This window comes from Gavia stellata, chromosome 12 (assembly GCF_030936135.1).
Source record: "Gavia stellata isolate bGavSte3 chromosome 12, bGavSte3.hap2, whole genome shotgun sequence".
Taxonomy (NCBI): Eukaryota; Metazoa; Chordata; class Aves; order Gaviiformes; family Gaviidae; genus Gavia; species Gavia stellata.
The window spans coordinates 18,380,228-18,398,075 of NC_082605.1; the positions used below are offsets into that span (position 1 = coordinate 18,380,228).

Consider the following 17,848-nt stretch of genomic DNA (forward strand, 5'->3'; position numbering starts at 1 on the left):
TAAACAATTTTCCGTATTGCATGACTGTTGCAAATACCTGTTGTCAATTTGCAGGCATAACGGATGGGAATTCATCACCATTTGCCTTGCTTGGCAAAGGCTCTTTGTGCAGAACTGTACTGGGAAGCCAGGCTTTATCAGAGACTAGATTTCAGAGCTGCATGCCAACAAATAAGAATGACCTTTTCTTACTTCTTTGGACAATGCCATTATCATAAAACCCCAGCATGACTGAGAATAGGCTGGGCTTCTGGCAAAGCCATGAATGTCTGTAATAATGTGCTGGTTTTCCTCATAGTCCTCCAGCAGATCTTCCATAATGCTTTTTGCATGACAGAAGTAACTGTTCTGAGTTTTTGGGTTTAGTTGTAGATGTACACACGTTTGGAGAACATTTAATTAAAATACAGTAATTCTGTTTTTATCAAGTGGCTCCAGCAGTTATATTTCTAAACCCTGACTTTCCATTTGAGATTTCTTAAGCACCTGAAGTGTTTTGAAAATGGGTCTTGGAGGTGGGATTTATGCTTTGACAATACCTAGATGCCTTGGAGTGTAACACCCTTTTTCTTAGGGGGTATGTGTCCTTTATCCAGCAGGACTGACTCGCAAGAAAACTGTGTGTCCAGAGTGTGAGTTATTCCAGAAAAGCATCTTACGGGTTTGAAGAATTACGAATCTCTTTTTATTTATTTATAAGATGAAAATCAGTTTCTGCTGTGGGTGACAGCAGAATAGAAGCCCATACTGAAAACACTAGGAAAAGAATGGCTAGCATTAAAGAGACTGAAATCCCTTTAGTGCTTTCGTACAGCGGAGCTGCAGCTATTTAGCTATGGCAGGATACCAAACAACATTGTGGCTAGCCATTGTTGCTTGAACAGTTTGATTTTTAAAACATTCAACTGAAATATAACCGCCAGCCAAGTTGGAAGAAGCGAGTCACAAGGACAGCGTGTTAAATGAAGAGTCAGCAAATGAGGGAAATGAGTTCTTGTGCCCCGATGGAAAGTGGCTGTACTGCAGACCAGGAGCCCGACAGCATTATCTCAGCCTAGCGTAGCTATCGGGTTGCTTTTAAGAAAATTTTCTGGTATAGAAATAATGAGGCTTTAAAAAGAATGAGATAGTGCCGCAGCTATAAAATAAAATTACTGATTTCTCTGCGGTAGGCCTCAGAAGGGCCATGGATCCCATCCGTTTTCGGTCAGCGCTGGTCCTTGCATCATAAACCAGAAACTTGACCTCCAGAGAACTTCCAGTGTTAAGCATTTCAGGAGATGGGAAAAGGGGTGATGGAGCAGAGTGGAGGAGGAAAGAACAAAGTGACCGTAGCTGGCATAATAAAAATCATCCCAGCACACATTAGCCTTTGTTGCTGATACCTATCTGACTAATCAAACTGTTTGACGTGATTCTTGATACGTGTTTTTTTAGAAGGCACTATTCTTTCTGGTGTTTTTTAAATGTGTATGTTTAAATGATGCTGTGAGTTAAATGGATTGGAGCATGGTGTGTGGGAGCAGTGGAGAGAAGGGTGTGTGGTCCCTAATGACGCCAAGTGAAAAACAGACACACCTGCTTTGGGATATAATGGGAGTGATAAGAGTAATTTCTTAATGATGGGGGTTTTTTGGGAGTGCAAGGGGAAGGGTTGGTTCAAGAAATGTAGGGGGGCAAACAGGACTTCTATCTTGCTGTGCTGGGGACTGTTAATTTTGAATGGGAGTGTTTGGTACATCTGGGCTGAACTGATACTGGTTCTTGCATGCCACCCCCCCCCCCCCCTCAGTGTTTTGCTTTGCACTGTTTTATCTGCCAAAAAGAAAATAAATTCACAAAATATTTTGCAAAGTTGCATGGCCACAGGCTTAAATACATACATATGAAATCCCTGAAAGCAATTTACTTCAAGCCCTCCTCAGTTCCAGACATCTTTCTCACTCCATCTGCTCGTTCAAGTACACAAGTTCCTTGGGAAAAATCACTTATTACATCACTGAAAAATGCCACAAAAATAGCTTTTCACTTAAGTTCCCATCTTCGGAGTTAACTCACATGGGGATCAGATAGATTCAAACATTTAATAACTTTTTATTTTCCTTTCTCTTTAAACACAGGATCTCTGGTCATGGAAGCAGAGTCACGTGGTGGATTCTTGGCAGTCAGCAGTCTGTGGAGCTTTTGCAGGTGCAAAGGATTATATGTTATACTGGGAAAGACTAAAGAAGAAAGGGAAAAATGTGCAAATCTATTAAGTATAGCAGAACAACATTCCTTTGTAATTCAAGTTTGTTTAGAAGAAAACGGATCCAGTTGTTGTTTGGAAATAGGAAAGTCAGCAAAGGAAAGAGAGAGAAAAAAAAAATCCCAAGACTGAAACAGGGTGTCTGTTTGAAAGACAACCAATTTGTTTTTGACAAATTTCGGTTATTTAGGAACGAGGGGCCTGTCAGTCAGGCTTTGCGATTATTTCAAAGTTGATTTGTAAAATCCTCATCCAGGAGAAACTTTGCTTGGGTGAGGGTTTGTGCAGCTGTCTGCTCTGAGCACTTCCCCAGGGGTTGAAGTGATTGCAGCGAGAGGCCATGATTCACCATTCATGTGACAGCTCTGACAGCCATGTAGATTAACTAGAGTCAGGAGAGCAGAGGCTAGCACTGCACAGCCTGGAGGCAAAAGCCTTCCACAGCACAAAAAAAAAAGAAGTATGAAACATCTGGGCAATCTCCAGACACTAGAACAAGAATAAAGAGTGGCAGAATACAATACTGCACTATTTATTACCAAACAAGCCAGAAGTTAATTGAATTTTTCAGTAGGCTTCTTGCTTGATTTTAGCCTACTGTAGTTGTTTCAAGAAAAAAAAGAGAGAAAAAAATCAATTAATGACTCATCAGTATAGCTGACAAGTTTGAGGGAGGAGAGACTCAACTGTCTTAATAGAAAAAACAGATTAGTAGTTAAGAGATGGATAGCCAGAGCTTTTCCCCAAGGAGCTGAAATACATTTTGAGATTCCAAACCAGTAACAGAATATGTGGAAAAAATAAATCCTGTTTAAAGAGAAATTATAGCATTTCTTGAAATAGAGATTATCAAAAGCAAAGCTTGTTCTTTGATGCCTTACAAAATCAGAGCCATTACATCGTATGTAATTTTTTAAAAATAAGCTCTGTTAGGGGAATGGAAGTATTAATAGCAGCAGAATTCCAGCAGAGACTGAGGCTTCGTTTTGATGGGTGCTGTTACTGCACAACTGAGAGAGGGTGTGTGGTTGTAACTGCACACAGTTTAGTAGATTGGGCATGTGAGCTGTGAGGGAATGATTTAGGTAGAATTGATTCCATTTTGGGGCAGAGGGGGTATTTTAGATCACCTCTTGTGGTCTTGTCCAGCTGTATTCTCTATGTTTAGTGATGGGAAGGGAGTTTTATTCTGCTTAAAATGCTGTCTACTGTTGGGTTTTACACTGACTTCATCAAATCAGTGCAAACAAAATCAGAGTGATTGAAGAAGATCATTCATTTTTGTTTTGAAACAAAACAAGCTATCAGACTAAAAATGCTTTAAAATGCAATCTGTACGTCTGCAGGTGTGATAGGGGATCATTAATTTAGCTCTGTTGATTTTTTTACAGTCAGATTGATACAAAAACTGTGTTCGGGCACGTTCAGAGAGCTAGAAAGGTTATCTGATTTACCCAAGGCCTTGCAGAGTAATTTCCTGAAGTCCAATTTGGTGCCTCGATTGGAAATTCAGCCCAGTGCCTCCATTTCCTTCTCTGTATGTCTGGATTCTGCCCAGTTGTGCTTGGACTTCCTACTCTTTGGTGGATGTTCAGTAGTGTCCACTTGCTTTCTAGCAGAAATGTCGCAGAAGGAGCTTCCAGAGGTGCGGTTGTGCATGAATGCTTCACTGCTGTTTGGCTGATGCTGGGGAGACCTAACACTGTGCTGAAGGAGACACCGGGTCCTCTGTGAAGCAGCACAGAGAATTCCAGGTTCATGGTGGTAGCGGATGAGGCAGTTCAGCCTGGCTGTCTTCATAGGCTCTATTTCCCAAGCATAAATCTTTGCAGAGCTGGAGTGCTATTTTGTAGATTGTGTTGTAATTGGTGATATATATCTCTCTCTGGGTTATCCTTCCAGCTTCACTTCCTCCAGCCTGGTTTTCCTTCTTTGTTCTTTCTTTCCCCTTTTCACCAGCAGTATTTTAACCTTCCTTTCCTATGTCTCCTTTGAGGACTTGCTTCAAAACTCATGGGGTTCAACTCTTTTTGGATCAGAACCTTCCCCTTCTGTCTCCATTGGCTTCTGCTGCAGACATGTTAACAGCCAGGCCCTGTATTGATCTGATCTGGTACCGCATCCATTCTGCTTCACTGAAAATATTTAGCCTTCTTGCTGAATGGAGGCAGTGGAAAAATAATTTCCTGCTTTCTGAAGAATGGATTCCACAGTTAAAAATTATTAACTACCTACATACAGCTTAAAACAAGGGAAGAAAAAAGAGACCAAACTCTTTATGCCTTTCTTTCCACCCCAAAACAAAAAAATCAAAAGCTCACCAGTACCCTGTGAATAAAATAAGATGGATGTGTGCATCCGAATGATTTAAAATCATCATGTTATAAACCTTAAAAGGAGAAGATTATCCAAAAAAACAACCTTTAAACAGAGAGATGCTGTCAAATGCCACCATGGTAGTAGTGGGATGGCGAAATCACACAGACGTGCTTTTCTCCTGTGTTCTTTGCTTGAATTCAATACTTTCTAAAAATATGTTAGAGGTCCTGAGGGGCAGGGTAATAAGCTGAAACAAACTGAAAGAAAAGTCCTGTTTGGCTTCCCTTTATGGCGCGCACACACATAGATGTGTGTGTCTTTGTGCATTGGTTAGTTCCTAGCTAAATCGTAATTGATTATTTGGCGAAGACAGAACAAAGAGCAACAATATATTGAATTCCATCCCCGGTGCCTGTGAAATGGCAGCAATTTCAGCCAAAGTTCTGTGAGAGGCCCGACTCTTCCTTGTTGAGCGCACATGTGTAAGATGTGTGTATGCGGTCCATGGGCTTTTTATAGAAACTTAATAGGCATGAGCATAAATATCAGAGATTTGGAATCCTCTCTGTCTCATCTGTTAATAATTTAATCCCTGGAGGCCTTGTCCAGCTTTATCATCATCTGTGGTGTCTTAACTAGAGGAGATGTTTGGAGCAGTCTGGTAGTGAGAGAAGGTGATATCTGAGCAGCCGGTGAGCAGGAACCCAAGGATAGATCTACATGATATTTTAAGCCTGAGGTTGCATTTGAACCAAACCTTGCCTCATGCCTGAGCTGTCTGGACACCAGCCCAGATTTGGGCACAGACTTTGGCAGGCTGGAGGCAGAGGAGGGAAGCATGTCCCCATTCTGTGGGCAGGCCAGGCGTGATTGTGGTTGCACACCATGCTTGAGTCTTCTCTGGGCTTAGGCTGCCTGGCTGGACTACTGCACCCCGTCCCTGCACCGTACCAGGGCAGGCTGTCCTAGAACAGGCTCTGGATGGTTTTCATGCGCCCTCCATGGAATTGGGCCAGTGGCAAGGAAATCCTGCCATTGGGCATTGGCTGTTGGGAGAGCAGAGTGTTGCCCTGGAGCAGCGAGGTAGTTCCAGCTTGTCAAAGAACCGGAGTGTCCGTTGAATACGATTGAAAATTGCCTCTGTTAAAGACGCCTTTTTTCTCCCTACCGTAAAAAAAGTGTGGCTTAACATTAATCATTAATGCTCCGTGGTGACAAAGTCACTGAGAATGGGGGTGCAAGCCTAGTGAATAATAAAGCACTAACGAGAGCTTTTTGCACATTAACAGGGAAGACTTCCCATCACTTTTGTTTTGATCTAATCAGTTCTGACAAGATTACACACTGTGTCTAAAAGCCTCTTTAACTCTATAGCTCTGAATAAATTTTTGAGTAGTTCTCAAGATTTCCCTGCAGTGTCTGCTTGGACCATGCTTCTAACCCTGAACTGGTTAAATCACTGGAAGAGCAGTGCTTTGCTGCTTGGTATTTCTGTTGAAATCCGAAGGGTTTCTTGGGTCACTTTGCTCTACCATTGGCAAGGTGTTCCCACAGTGATAAAGGACCAGAATAAACTTCCTCTTAAAAAAACCAAAACATAATATCAATAAAATAAAAGTTCAAATAAGACCTGATTAATTGAAGAGCTCTGAAAAAGACTGTTTGTGAACTTGGAAATCAGTCAGTGTAAGAGGATGCTGTGAGGTTTAGTGTTGGACCTGTGTGACTCAGTTTTTCAACCCCGATTTGGGATTCAATCCTGAATCAATCCTGGGTAACCTTCAGATGTCAGTACAGAAGATAGTAATGGAGACAGGCAATAATACAGCTCAACCTGGATTTTTTTTTCTTTTCCTAGGGTAGGCTAATTCAAACAAGGACATTAGTCAAGCACAAGTTCCTATCTCTTGAAACGAGCTTGACCTACCGAACCAGGTTGGTGTTGCAGAAGAGGGTGCCAGGGGTCCGGCCAGATGACAGAAACACAGAATCAGGAGGAGCCCCTGTGACGGCCGGAAGGGTTCCCTGGACCCTATAGAAAGGGTGAGGGGAAGTTAAAATGGTACAGAAAAAAAAGATACAGGGACTGAAGAAGAACTTGTCTTCTTCCCTTCATAGGTTCTTATTTCAGGAGTGTGTCAAAGAACCTGTGAAACATTTTCCTATAGCAGCAGCAAATTCTGCAGGCAGCCACCTTACCAAGAGTTATGTATTGTTCTCAGGTGAAGTATTTCACTCTGTTCTGATGCTTCTCAGTTTTTATTTGCATATGACAGCTCAAAAAGGGTAGGAAATACCAGAAGGAACCTAGGGGAATATCTTAAGTCTTCAAGACTTTTTATTCTTACTGCCAAATAAAGGTAAATCATTCTCTGCAGATGGCTGTCACTAGCGTTTCCGTCAAGAACTGGTCACTGGGAAAGTGTGAGTAGCAGAGGGATTTTCTGTTTAACACCCTGAGCTTGGTAAAGTTTAGCTGCTCAGCTGGCATGTGAATATACAGTGTCCATTGTAACTTCTTGGGAGACAGGTGATGAATTTTCCACTACTGCGTGAAGTTTTATTTTCCCACTAGAGGAGTTTGTCACTCTGCTAGAAGTATTAACAAGCCAAGAGCTTTCTGCCTTGTGAATATCCATCTTTATGCCTACTTGCTGAGCCCAAGTCATCACAAGATCCAGGGCAAGGGAGAAAGGAGCCTTCCCCAGGAGTGAGTTGGTGAGTCTGTCTGGGTGCAGACTGCCTGCAAAGGTGCCTTTTTCCCTGTCAGCTCTGCAGAGAAGCCGGAATGATTAGGAGTGTAAGGCTGGATGTGTCTGGGCCTTTCTTGCCCACCTGATACTTTGATGTCTGCTTTTCCTGGTTGTGGACTGCTTGAGCAGACTCCAGCCTTACGTGGCAGCTCTTGGAGAATTCAGCAACAGCAGGAATAGACTAAAGGAGTGATTTAAAGATCTGTTGGGCCTTACTGTGTATTAGGCAGTGCAGTGCACAGCACCTCGTAGTTTGAATGAGTAGACCCTGGCTGTGCTAGTTTGTATCAGTTGTATTAATCTGATGATTGGCAACAGTCCTGTTCTAAGTCCCTTTACCCAGCCTGAGTAGGTGGGAGTGAGCAGTGCCTCGCTAGTGCTGTAGCCTGTTCTTGGATACCTATGTACTAACGTTGAAGTGGTCACTCTAAAATTACCTTGGGTGTTTAGGGTTAAGGCTGGAGCAAATTCATTTTGTCAGACTCACTGCCTTCAATAAAATGCATTTCCCAACAACTGCTAGCTTTAATCCTGTGTTTTTGTCAAGCATATACAAACTTGCATTTAATTTAGCCGCTATCCTGCTGCTTGTTGTGCTTATGAACCATTTTATTGTTGCTGTTGTCATTCTAAATTGATTGGTAAATCTGTACCAAATACTTCCCAGGGATGGAAAAAGAAACATTGAAATGTTAATAACAAAAGAGTCTGACAGATCCAGATGTTAGCTGGGGAAAAAATGAAAACCAATCAGCTTTGATTAAACCTTTCAGAAAAGAATTTGGGAACATCATATCAGGATAAATTGTGTTTGTTCTAATTGCTCTATCATCCAAGATTGAAGCTTCTGCCAGTAAGAAACTCTTAGGAACAAATGCATAAAAAAATTACCGGGATCTGATAAGGGAAATAAGTTAGTCTGACTAAAGTGTTACCGTCAACTCTATAGCTAAGTGATGCATTGAGATTTTTTGCTTGATACAGGCCTGACAGCCATGTGGTTCTCTGTTTAATTTTATCTTGGTCTGTGGGCAAAGGAAGGGCTTCTACATCCAGACTTGGAAAGCCACTATTTTCCATGGAGATTATTTTTACTGTTCTAAAAATACATTGCTGACATGAGTATCAAAGTTTCTATCCAGACCATTCTCTCAAAGCCTTTGGGTCACTTACTCAAGAACTGGCTCACAATAAAAAGATTTTTGACCTTAAAGAAGGTCCAAGAATGGGCTGGAATTTAGTTTAACTTGCTCATAGTTTCTGCTCTGGCTTCTTGAATACAACCCATTTTTCTGCTTTTTAGTGAGGTATCACTGCTAGAAAGCTTCGGGCAGAGTGAACTGGATGGGCTGACCTTACGTGAGCAGAAGCTGCTCGTAAACCAGGTGTTCTGGGCTGTTCGCTAACTCAGTTTGCCTGCTATTCTTGTTTGAGATTCAGGGAACTGCACATGTGCCTTACTGCATCTCCTGAACTGTCATGGGATGTTCCTTAGTTAACTGTAAGAAGTCAACGTAGGGTGCCAGCTGGCCCAACCTCCTTTCTGACATAAAGCAAGGGTTTAATATGTTAAAGCTAAGGTGGTTGAGAGAGAGAGAAGCAGGTAAAAACACGAGCTGGAAGGGAAGATGGATTTTTTCATTACTTCACAGATTTTAGAAGAAATGCTTTTCCCCTCTCCCATCCCAAGAAAAGAGAGATCAATTCTTCTACATTCCATAAAACTTGGAACAGAAAATAGATTATTTTTAGCTTATTCCCTGGGTACTGTGTAGGCTTCAGTCTTTGGAGTCACTCCGTTCCCTGCTGTAGCAGATGCAGAATTTATACAAGCTCCAGAGAAAAAAACATGAGGAAGAAGGAGAGATTTCAGAACAAGTCTCTGTCTCTTTTCTTCCCCCCTTTCTTTCTTCACTTACTGCTGGCCTGCTCCTGCATTTTAAAACTTTCCTTCACTTTGGCTCTTCCTCAGCATGAATTACTTGCTTGAAATATTGTGAACAGAGGAGGGAGAGAGAGATTAGAGTTAATTTTAGGATGGGGAAATAAGGCAAAGGGAATAAGATCCTGGGAGAAAAAGCAGCAAAGCTGGTCTCTAGATAGCACGAGAGGCCAGGCTGTAGCCACAGGGTTAAAATATGAAGACAGACACACACACGTTTGTGGGTGAGACATGCAGATGGATAAGCTGAAGATTTCTGGCTTTCAGGAAGAAAGCCACAGCTGAGCTAGCTGGCTGCTCTGAGTGAAAGTAATGAGCTCCAAGGGTGAAGTTTGGGAGTGATTAGAGAGAATAAAAATGTCCGCGAGGGGAAGATGGCACTTGTGGCAGCAGACTTCTGACAATTTCCGAAGACCTTTGGGCAGGTTCACATTGTTGTTTTCCAAAATGGAGCTGATTTAATTCATTGGAGATGAACTCCATCCCAAACACTGGCTTGTCTTTTTTCCTTGAAACAGAATCCCAGGTCTAACAGTTGAAGTCCAGATCCAGTCTGTCTGTATCTTATGGATGGCTTTGCCCCTGAAGCATGTGCGCTTCAGATGCAGAGCACCTTTCCTCTCTATTTTTCTAGCATTTGAATGGTCAGAGTTCAATTCTCAAGGCAGAGGGCAGTGTGTCAAGCTTATTTTCTGATCTCCGCAAACGAGTGAGCAGGTTCTTCCTTTCAGGCTTGTCCATAGGTATTGGAAGTGGAATCCATTATCCTTACAACCTTCGTGTGTTCATAAATGTACAGAGTCCAAAACAAAAGGACAGTAATGTCAATGGGGATGTTTGGATTTACAGTTAATTAGTATAGAGCTGTTTTCCTTAAGTCAACACACAGGAATAAAACACTCTGTGTAGAGACCTTCAACAAATGTACCTGGACTGTGACGTGAGGAAACATGCTGTAGGCATTAATAATGGAGCAGTGTTGACCACAGCCAGGGGAATTATAGGCAGCATGGCATTCATATTCAACCAACAATGTCTCACTTGTGTTTGGTATTTTAATTTGCTCAGGTGGATTTGCAGCTGCAGTCACCACACCTCTCGATGTAGCGAAGACGAGAATTATGTTGGCAAAGGTAAGAGCGAAGGAGGCCGGCGGACACGCAGGTGAATGGCTTGGGTAGTTCCAGAGTTTTTGTATGGTCATAACAGAATGAAATCCAGCACATATTAGTAATGATTTCTGCTCTTGTCCTTGAAGGCAGGATTAGATGTGAACAGGTACTGCATGGAGAACTAATGAAATTGTTGTGTTCCTTTCCTTGTATTGCTCTTCTGGTCCTTTCCCAAAGGAGCTGAGAAGGGCCTGTGCTTGTGCTAGACTTCCAGAGTCTCATGCAGGGTCTTTAGGAGAAAATCCTCGTAGAGTCAGAAGCCCAAAGTTAAACTTCCCATCAGGGATTTATTCCTCTGGTTTTTTGATAATGGTTGGGCTTGAGCATGTGTGTGTGTCTTTTCTGAGGAGGGCTTGGCGCTGGATTTTCTGTCCTAAAATTTTAAGGCACCGAGATCGTGATGGCTTACATCTGCCAGCCAGGGCAGAAGGAAGATTGCTTATAAGATCAGTAAGTTTAGTAAGTAGTTAAATTGCTGGTAAGTCTAGTGTTCCTGTCATTGTCTTGCTGACCCTAGAGCAGAGCTAAGCAGCCACATAGCTAAAAGCCCTCAGCCTTTCCCTGCCCTGAAAAGAGCTGTTGTATTGGCAAAGGTCAGGCATCCTGGAATTTCTGTGGATGGTTTTTACCCTATTGCTCATGTCCCTCAGTACGGGGATGTTTCTTGTTGATGACATGCACCTCCCCAGCCGAGTCATGCACATCTGCGCTCACCATGTTGCTGTGTTGTGTATCTCTCATTGCTGGGTGTTGTACCTGCTGCAGCTTCTTTGCCTTTGGATAGCGTGGGTGATAAAACTGTTAAGAACTGGGTTTCATTTCTGTCTGCCGCTGCGCTGAGCAATCAGGTCAGCATTGGTAAGGGAATGACGGTGCTTTGGGATGTTCTGAGACTGTTCAGACAGCATCTTTATATTAGTCATCTCTCACTAACTAGATCACACATGTAATTTAATTGTCTGTAGTCCTGCTGTTTGTCCTCTGTTCTGCTCTCAAGGCAATTTTCGCATGCAATATACTACTCGTGTTTTTTTAAGTATATCTCAGTCCTCTTGCAGTGAGCAGCAAAGTTGCTTGTTGGTGCTTTGAGAGTGTGGTTTTATTAAAATCTTACTCCAGTGTCAGCTGCTGGATGTAGAATCATAGAATCATGGAATCGGTTCGGTTGGAAAAGACCTTTAAGATCATCTAGTGCAACTGTTAACCTAACACTGCTAAGTCCACCACTAAACCATGTCCCTAAGCAGACATGTCCCTAGAGCTGAGTGTAGTGCACAAAGGGCTGGATACCCAGTCCTGAACTAACCAGCTCTCTGACCTTGGAGTGATCGTTTTGTTCTTCTGTGCCTCAGTTTCCCTTTCTGCCCTTTGCCTTATTCCTGGAGACAAGGAGCTTTTGCTTGTGCCTGGGATAAGGAGGTCGTTAGGATGTCTGTAATTGCTGTAAAGTAGCACTAACCAGGGACAGGGAGCTCAGTAAATAACTAAACCTCTCTGCCAACAGTTTCCAATCTCTCTCTCTGTGGTGCAGGCTGGTTCCAGCAACGCTAGCGGTAACGTTCTGGCTGCCCTCAGTGGCATCTGGAGGACACAAGGCCTGTCGGGGTAAGGACGTGCTGCAGAAGCACATCTCCATGTGTTGTGTCTCTGTGTGTGTTGGGGGGTGGGAGAGGACGGGATGGTCTGCTTATGTTTAAATCTTGTCATACAGAAGAGACTTTTAATTGCTGTACACATGGCCAGGGAGCAGCTCTCGGGTCACTCCAGAGAGGTCTAGTGTCCTCGCTTTAGCACTGGCTGCGAGCAATGTCCAGGGAAGAGCACAGAAATAGGGCGTTATTGGGGATTTATCCATGGTACAATCTCTAAGCTTAGTTGCAAGCTTCGGAGGCAAGGGTGGCTTTGTGTTTAATGGACTTTTCTCCATGAATGTGTGCATTTGTGTTTTGTATCCATTTAAACTTCGGGCATGCGCATTGTCTTGTGGCAGTCAGTGCCACAGATTGATCTTGAGGTGTGTGAATCACCCCTCCTGAGATGTCGGGGAAGGCCAACATAGGAGCCATGTGTCCCTTATGGACAGTCTTTTCCTCCTCCTGGCAATTCCCTACTGATTTGAAAATACCAGCAAGGTCTCCTCTGTTCCTTTATGTTCGCTGTTCTTACCGTGAAGCGTGATGGGAGCAGGCAATGCCAGTGTGGTGCCGGCAGTAGGGACAAGCGGAAGCAGAAGGAAAGGAGCTGTGTGCTCCCTAGCTTGTCCTTTGAGCCTCCCGTCAGGTCTGGGCTTAAGCATATGCCTGCTTGGATTTCTCCAGTGAGGCACTTGTTGCAAAAATGCAAGTTTTCTGAGACAGGCTTGAGTGCAGTGAGTAAGTCTGAGCAGCCGCAGAGCAGCTCTCTGGCTGCTTTCCTTCTGTGACTGGGGTGTAGACTGGTTTTCTGCTGACTGGTCGGGGAAATCTGGGGTGATGTCGATCCATTCTCTTGACTGCCTCACTTTACCCATTCCTGAGATGGAGAATTGCTCTTCTGACGTTGGAGTGGTGTGGTGAACAGAAGGTCCTGTGCTAGCATTTGGAGAGCATTTTGAGGTGTTATGGGCTTATAAATTATTATTGATTTTTACAGACACCTGCTTCATTTACGCCACATTGCCCTCTTTGAGTCATACCAGTTGTTGGCCACTCATAGTGAATATATGTCTTAAACCACTCCTCCTATCCACAAGGTTCGGCCTGTGCTTCCTTCAATAGGGCTTGTGTCCCACCCGCCCTTGGCCTGGAAGAGAAACAGAGGTTTTTCAGAAGCTTTACTTGGGGCTTTTCACTGTAATTTCTCATAGGTTTTTAATCTGCTTGATGTGGCTGATACTTTCAGAGTGCTGTTTTAACATTTGTAAACTGTCGCTCGAAGCAGCATGCACACTGCAGCTTTGCGGGAGATAGTTTTCTCTTAACATCTGATCTCTGCTCACACAACTAATAAAAGTTCAGTCCTCTTTCTACACATGTGGGAAATAATTCAAAACAAATTGCAGGAAGTTCCTGAACACCGATTCCAGGAAGGCGTCCAGCTGTGCCCCCCGGCAGCGCTCAGAGATGGGTTGTCTCAGGTTTGCTCTTTGAGATGATGAGGTGACCCGGTGGTGGACGAGCTGTGGGTCCTACGTGGCTTGGTAGGCTTTAGGGCATGTTTTGAAAGGGACTGGGAGAAGTGAGGCCACGTCTGCCGCTGATGGCAGTTGGGCTCTGAAGGGTGTGAAGAGGCATGGATTTGGCTGGGGAAAGCTCCCCCTTTCCCCAGCCAACAGCAGGAAATAAAAATGTATGTTTGTGTTCTTTTCAGGGTGTTTCAGCAGTGCCCTTTTCTAAACAACCCAAAATTAAACTCTGCCTAAAGATAGTACCCGTGGACTAGGACCAAAGGGAACACAATTCAGTTGAAATCAAAACAATAAGCGATCTGGAGAAAAAGTAACATGTAAAGGAGGCCAAGCTGCGTCAGCTGCAAGGAAAAGGAAGAAAGTCTTGGGAAAAATAAACGCAGAGGCTGCCATGCCTGCTGCCAATTATAAATCTATTAATCAAAAACAATAAAAATGTCGGGCTTTTTTGGCCAGTTGCAACATGAAATGATTTATGGCTCCTCTAATAAATCTCGTAGTTGAAGAGGAGGAATTCTGAGGGCAGAAAGACGCATTGCTTATTGCCACCTTATTAAAACCAGAGCGCAGGGCTCAGCTTCCTGGTCTGCACCTAGTAAATCCCTCTGCTTCACGCCAAGAAATTTCACATCCCTTTCTGTCCGGGGAGAGCCAGGCTTGTGGCAGGAGGTAGGATAGGGATGGGGTGAGCGGATCCGTACGCCTCCTTGCTCTTGCCAGCAGGGTAGATGAGCCATTCACATGAAAGCAGGTTTACATCTTGTCCAACTGCTTTTCACTCAAGGAGGTGGTGGCATTTGAAAGCCGTGGATGAAACTTCACAGCTCACTGGTGAGAAAGACAAGAGTGCCTTTTCCAAAGGGTAACTTCAGGGGTCCTGGTTAGCCTCTATTGAGGAAGAATTTGCTTTGTGTTGCCAAGTTGCAGCCCAAAAATGTCATCTTTGCTGCTGGAACCATGAGACTAGGTGTATTGCTGAGCTGGGAACCCTGAAACAAAGAGCATGCATGCAGTTGGGGGGGCACACGGTGCAGTTTTAACACCTACAGCCAGGCTTCACCCTGGGATTTAAATGTGATTCCCGAATTTGTGACTCCTGCCAAGCCGTTCCTCGCACGGCTGGGGAGAGTGTGATGTGTCTGTACCTGAAAGCCTGCGTTTGGTCTTTGCCAGTCACTGACACGCTGTGTGTTTATTGCAGCTGTCGGTGATGAGAAGGCAGGGGTGAAGCCCTCCAGCCCTTGGTGCTGGATCCGACCAGAAACTGGGAGAGTTGCTTAAGCGAAAGGGGGAACCCAGGCAGGGAGTGAGGAGTGGCAGGGTGCCAGGTGGAATCTCTGCAAACAGATAGCAAATACAAATAGACAGCAGACCTGTGCTCCCTGGAGGGGTTTCTGATGGGGCCAGCAGAAAAAAAAACCCCAATTGGATTCATCTGCTGATGAGGGCAGGTGTGGCCCCAATGGGCACCAGTTTGGATCAGGCCTGCAGCAGAGCTCAGCTCTCTGGATTCGAGGCAGCCCCCTGCAGAAGGGAGCCCATGGGGGAAGCGTGGACTGGAGAGGCCACGAGTGGCAGGTAGGAAAGGGAAGCTGGGGGGAGCAGGGCCAGGATTCTTGGAAGTGATGATTAGTAATAGAGGTTGCCAGGGATGCAGCTTCTGGGTAACTCAGTTATCTGCCCTTGTTTGTGTAATAGCTGTGTCTCGAGTGGGCTGTTCTGTAAATGAATGTCTGCCACTGCTGCTGTAATGAGGGCTGCCTAATTTGGCAGGAGAAGGATGGTGCACGTTTCGAGAGCGGTGGTGCACCGTAGGATTTACCCTATCAGCGCTCTGTCCATACATGCCTTGTACAAATTACTCTGTTTTAAAGCTGTCATTATGGTAATAGACCCAATTGCTGTCTAGTAAAGCCATAAAATGTTTCCATCTGCCTGTGTGCTCCAGGCTCCTTAGCAAAGCTCATTACAACAAAACCCAGAGTTACTGCAGCCAGAGGTTTCCCCAGCGCAGCGTGAGCAGCCGGGCGCAGGCAGGGAGCAGAGAGCTCCGGTGCAGCCCTGGGGGTGCGTGCATCTCCCACGCAGCCCGGTCTCACCGGGAATTACACCTTGTCCCATTGTGGACACACTCCTACCAGGGACCATGCAGCGTCGGAAAAAGCCGAGGACAGTGTCCCCGCGGAGCTCAGCCAGAGCGTGCTGCGAAGGGCTCCTGCCGTGCGGGCGATAGATCAGTGGGGGGATGCCAAACAGATTTGAGCCTAATATTTAATCCTTGCTTGCAATGAAGGAAGCCTGTAATCCTCTGGGAGGACACACTGGCCTGGCCTGAAGTTGTTAAACCAACTATGAGCTTAGATGTGCCGAGCAATTGGCTTTGCACGAATTTCCTGTTAACTTCCAAGAGCTATTAGGATGAGGCACCTGAGAATCGTGGTGGCTGAGCACACAGCCGTTCCTGCTCCCTCCCTGCTGGCCCCCGTTGGGTGTTACTGGGAATGAGCCGCTGCGGTGAGCAGGGCTGTCTCTGCGGTGGGGGAGCTCCTGGCAGAGAGAGGGGGTCCCTCTGCCAAGGCTGGATGGGGGCGGCAGCGGATGGGATGCTTCCCATCTGTCTGCAGATCCCCTTCGTGGGGATGTGTCTGAGCTCCTCGTTCCACAACATGGCCCATAGCCTCCTGCACCTTTGCGCCTGCACTTGAGGAGTGTGGAGAGGGGTTAAAAATCACAAGGCTTGGGAGTACGCTGTTAGGGAAGCTCAGGCGGGTTCCTTCAGTGAGCAGCGGGGTGGGATTTAAGAAACCAGCAAGAGAGAATTTTTCCTGGCTTTGTTTTCCGAAGCCCCTGCAGCCAGCCGTGCAGCATCCGCTCTCCACTCATCCTCTGAAATCCCCTTTCCTTCGCCTTCAGCTTGTTCGCAGGTGTTGTCCCACGGATGGCAGCCATCAGCCTGGGAGGCTTCATCTTCCTGGGGACATATGAGAAGACTCGCCAGCTGCTGCTCTGACCCAGCCAGGCCGGTCCTGCCGGTGGCCTCCGAAGAGCTGGAGAAGCCGCCGAGCTGGAGGAGGAGTCCGCCTGTGAACGCAGCCTTCCTCCTGCCGCCCCTCGCTGTGCCGCAGCAGCTGTTCAGCAGGCTGAGCACCACTTTCACTGTTCAAGAAAAGTAAATCCTCCAATAATCCAATTTCCCAAACATGAAATTTTCCTGCATGAAAAGTGAGTGAAGTCATTGGGAGAGTTGTGCCAAAAAAGTAATGTTTGGGGGGTAAACAGCTAATTACAGTGGCTGAGAAAGGCGTTATTAGAACTCCTGCAGGGGAAATGTTTTGCAAACCTCCGGATCGTGGGCTGAGCTGGGAGGCTGAAATAAAGCGAGTTTTCATAATTCAGTGGCACCTGCCTCATAACACGGGGAGGGTTTTTTTGGTCAGGGAAGGGGCCGATAGAGTTACAGCCTGCTGCCCTCCAACAGCACTGAAACTATTCCAGGTTGGGAGAGCTCTTTCTTTGTAAAAGACAATAATCCATTTGTTTCTGGTTTGAGCCGTATTTGTGAAAGTTTATATTCCTGTTTATACCTACAGGTGCTCAACAAGCATTCCTGTGTGGTAGCCAGTGCAGCTTTATTAATTAGACTCACATTTCTCCAGTAAAAGCATGGGCTTGTATTATTTTACAGCTGTGCTTGTGCAAAGACATGCAGCTCTGCCTTCTTTTGGTCTTCCTCCCTCGGCAGCCGAAGGAGCAGGAGGTTGGAAATGCTGAAGCCCAGGAGGGAGGCTGGGAAGGCAAGGCAGGGAGAGCGCACGGGTTCTCCTGCCGATGTACGGATGGATCCTGAGGGTTCTCAGGGGACTGCTGGCAGACAGAGCAAACCTCTGCTCTTGGTCTCCTGTTAGGAACGAGAAGCTGTGGTGGCCAAAATGGTGCAGGGATGAGCTCGGTGAAAAGGCCTTACTGAAATGACTCAAATTTATCACCAGAGGAGTCTGGAAGGGGGAAACTGGCCAAGTTTACACCAGCAACTTGGCTAGGTGGTGCTTGGAAACGTTTTAGAGATGGAGGGTGTTTTGTGGGGATGCCTGGGCACTCAAAGCCGAGCTGCTGCAGCGAAGACGACCCTCCTGGGGCTGCGCCAGCGCGGTGGGATAAGAGGGGCCAGGTCAGGCGGTGCCAGTTCACACGTTTGCCCTGGGCTTAGCCATGACACTCGGAGGCTGAGGGGCCCCTCGCTGGTGGACT

At 45.5% G+C, this 17,848-nt stretch overlaps 1 protein-coding gene across 2 annotated transcripts in view; it reads left to right on the top strand.

Annotated features, from left to right (window-relative positions):
* The window catches only part of SLC25A26 (solute carrier family 25 member 26), an 89,678-nt gene extending 72,550 nt beyond the window's left edge, over nucleotides 1–17,128 (top strand). Inside the window, exons 7-10 of one of the 2 annotated variants that reach the window (XM_059823239.1) lie at nucleotides 2,121–2,190; nucleotides 10,331–10,395; nucleotides 11,966–12,039; nucleotides 16,514–17,128. In XM_059823239.1, the coding sequence (XP_059679222.1) occupies nucleotides 2,121–2,190; nucleotides 10,331–10,395; nucleotides 11,966–12,039; nucleotides 16,514–16,610 (306 nt within the window). In that variant the 3' untranslated portion in view covers nucleotides 16,611–17,128. The remainder of the gene's footprint in view (nucleotides 1–2,120; nucleotides 2,191–10,330; nucleotides 10,396–11,965; nucleotides 12,040–16,513) is intronic. The other variant, XM_059823240.1, reaches the window with a different exon arrangement.
* The last annotated feature ends 720 nt before the right edge of the window (nucleotides 17,129–17,848 follow it).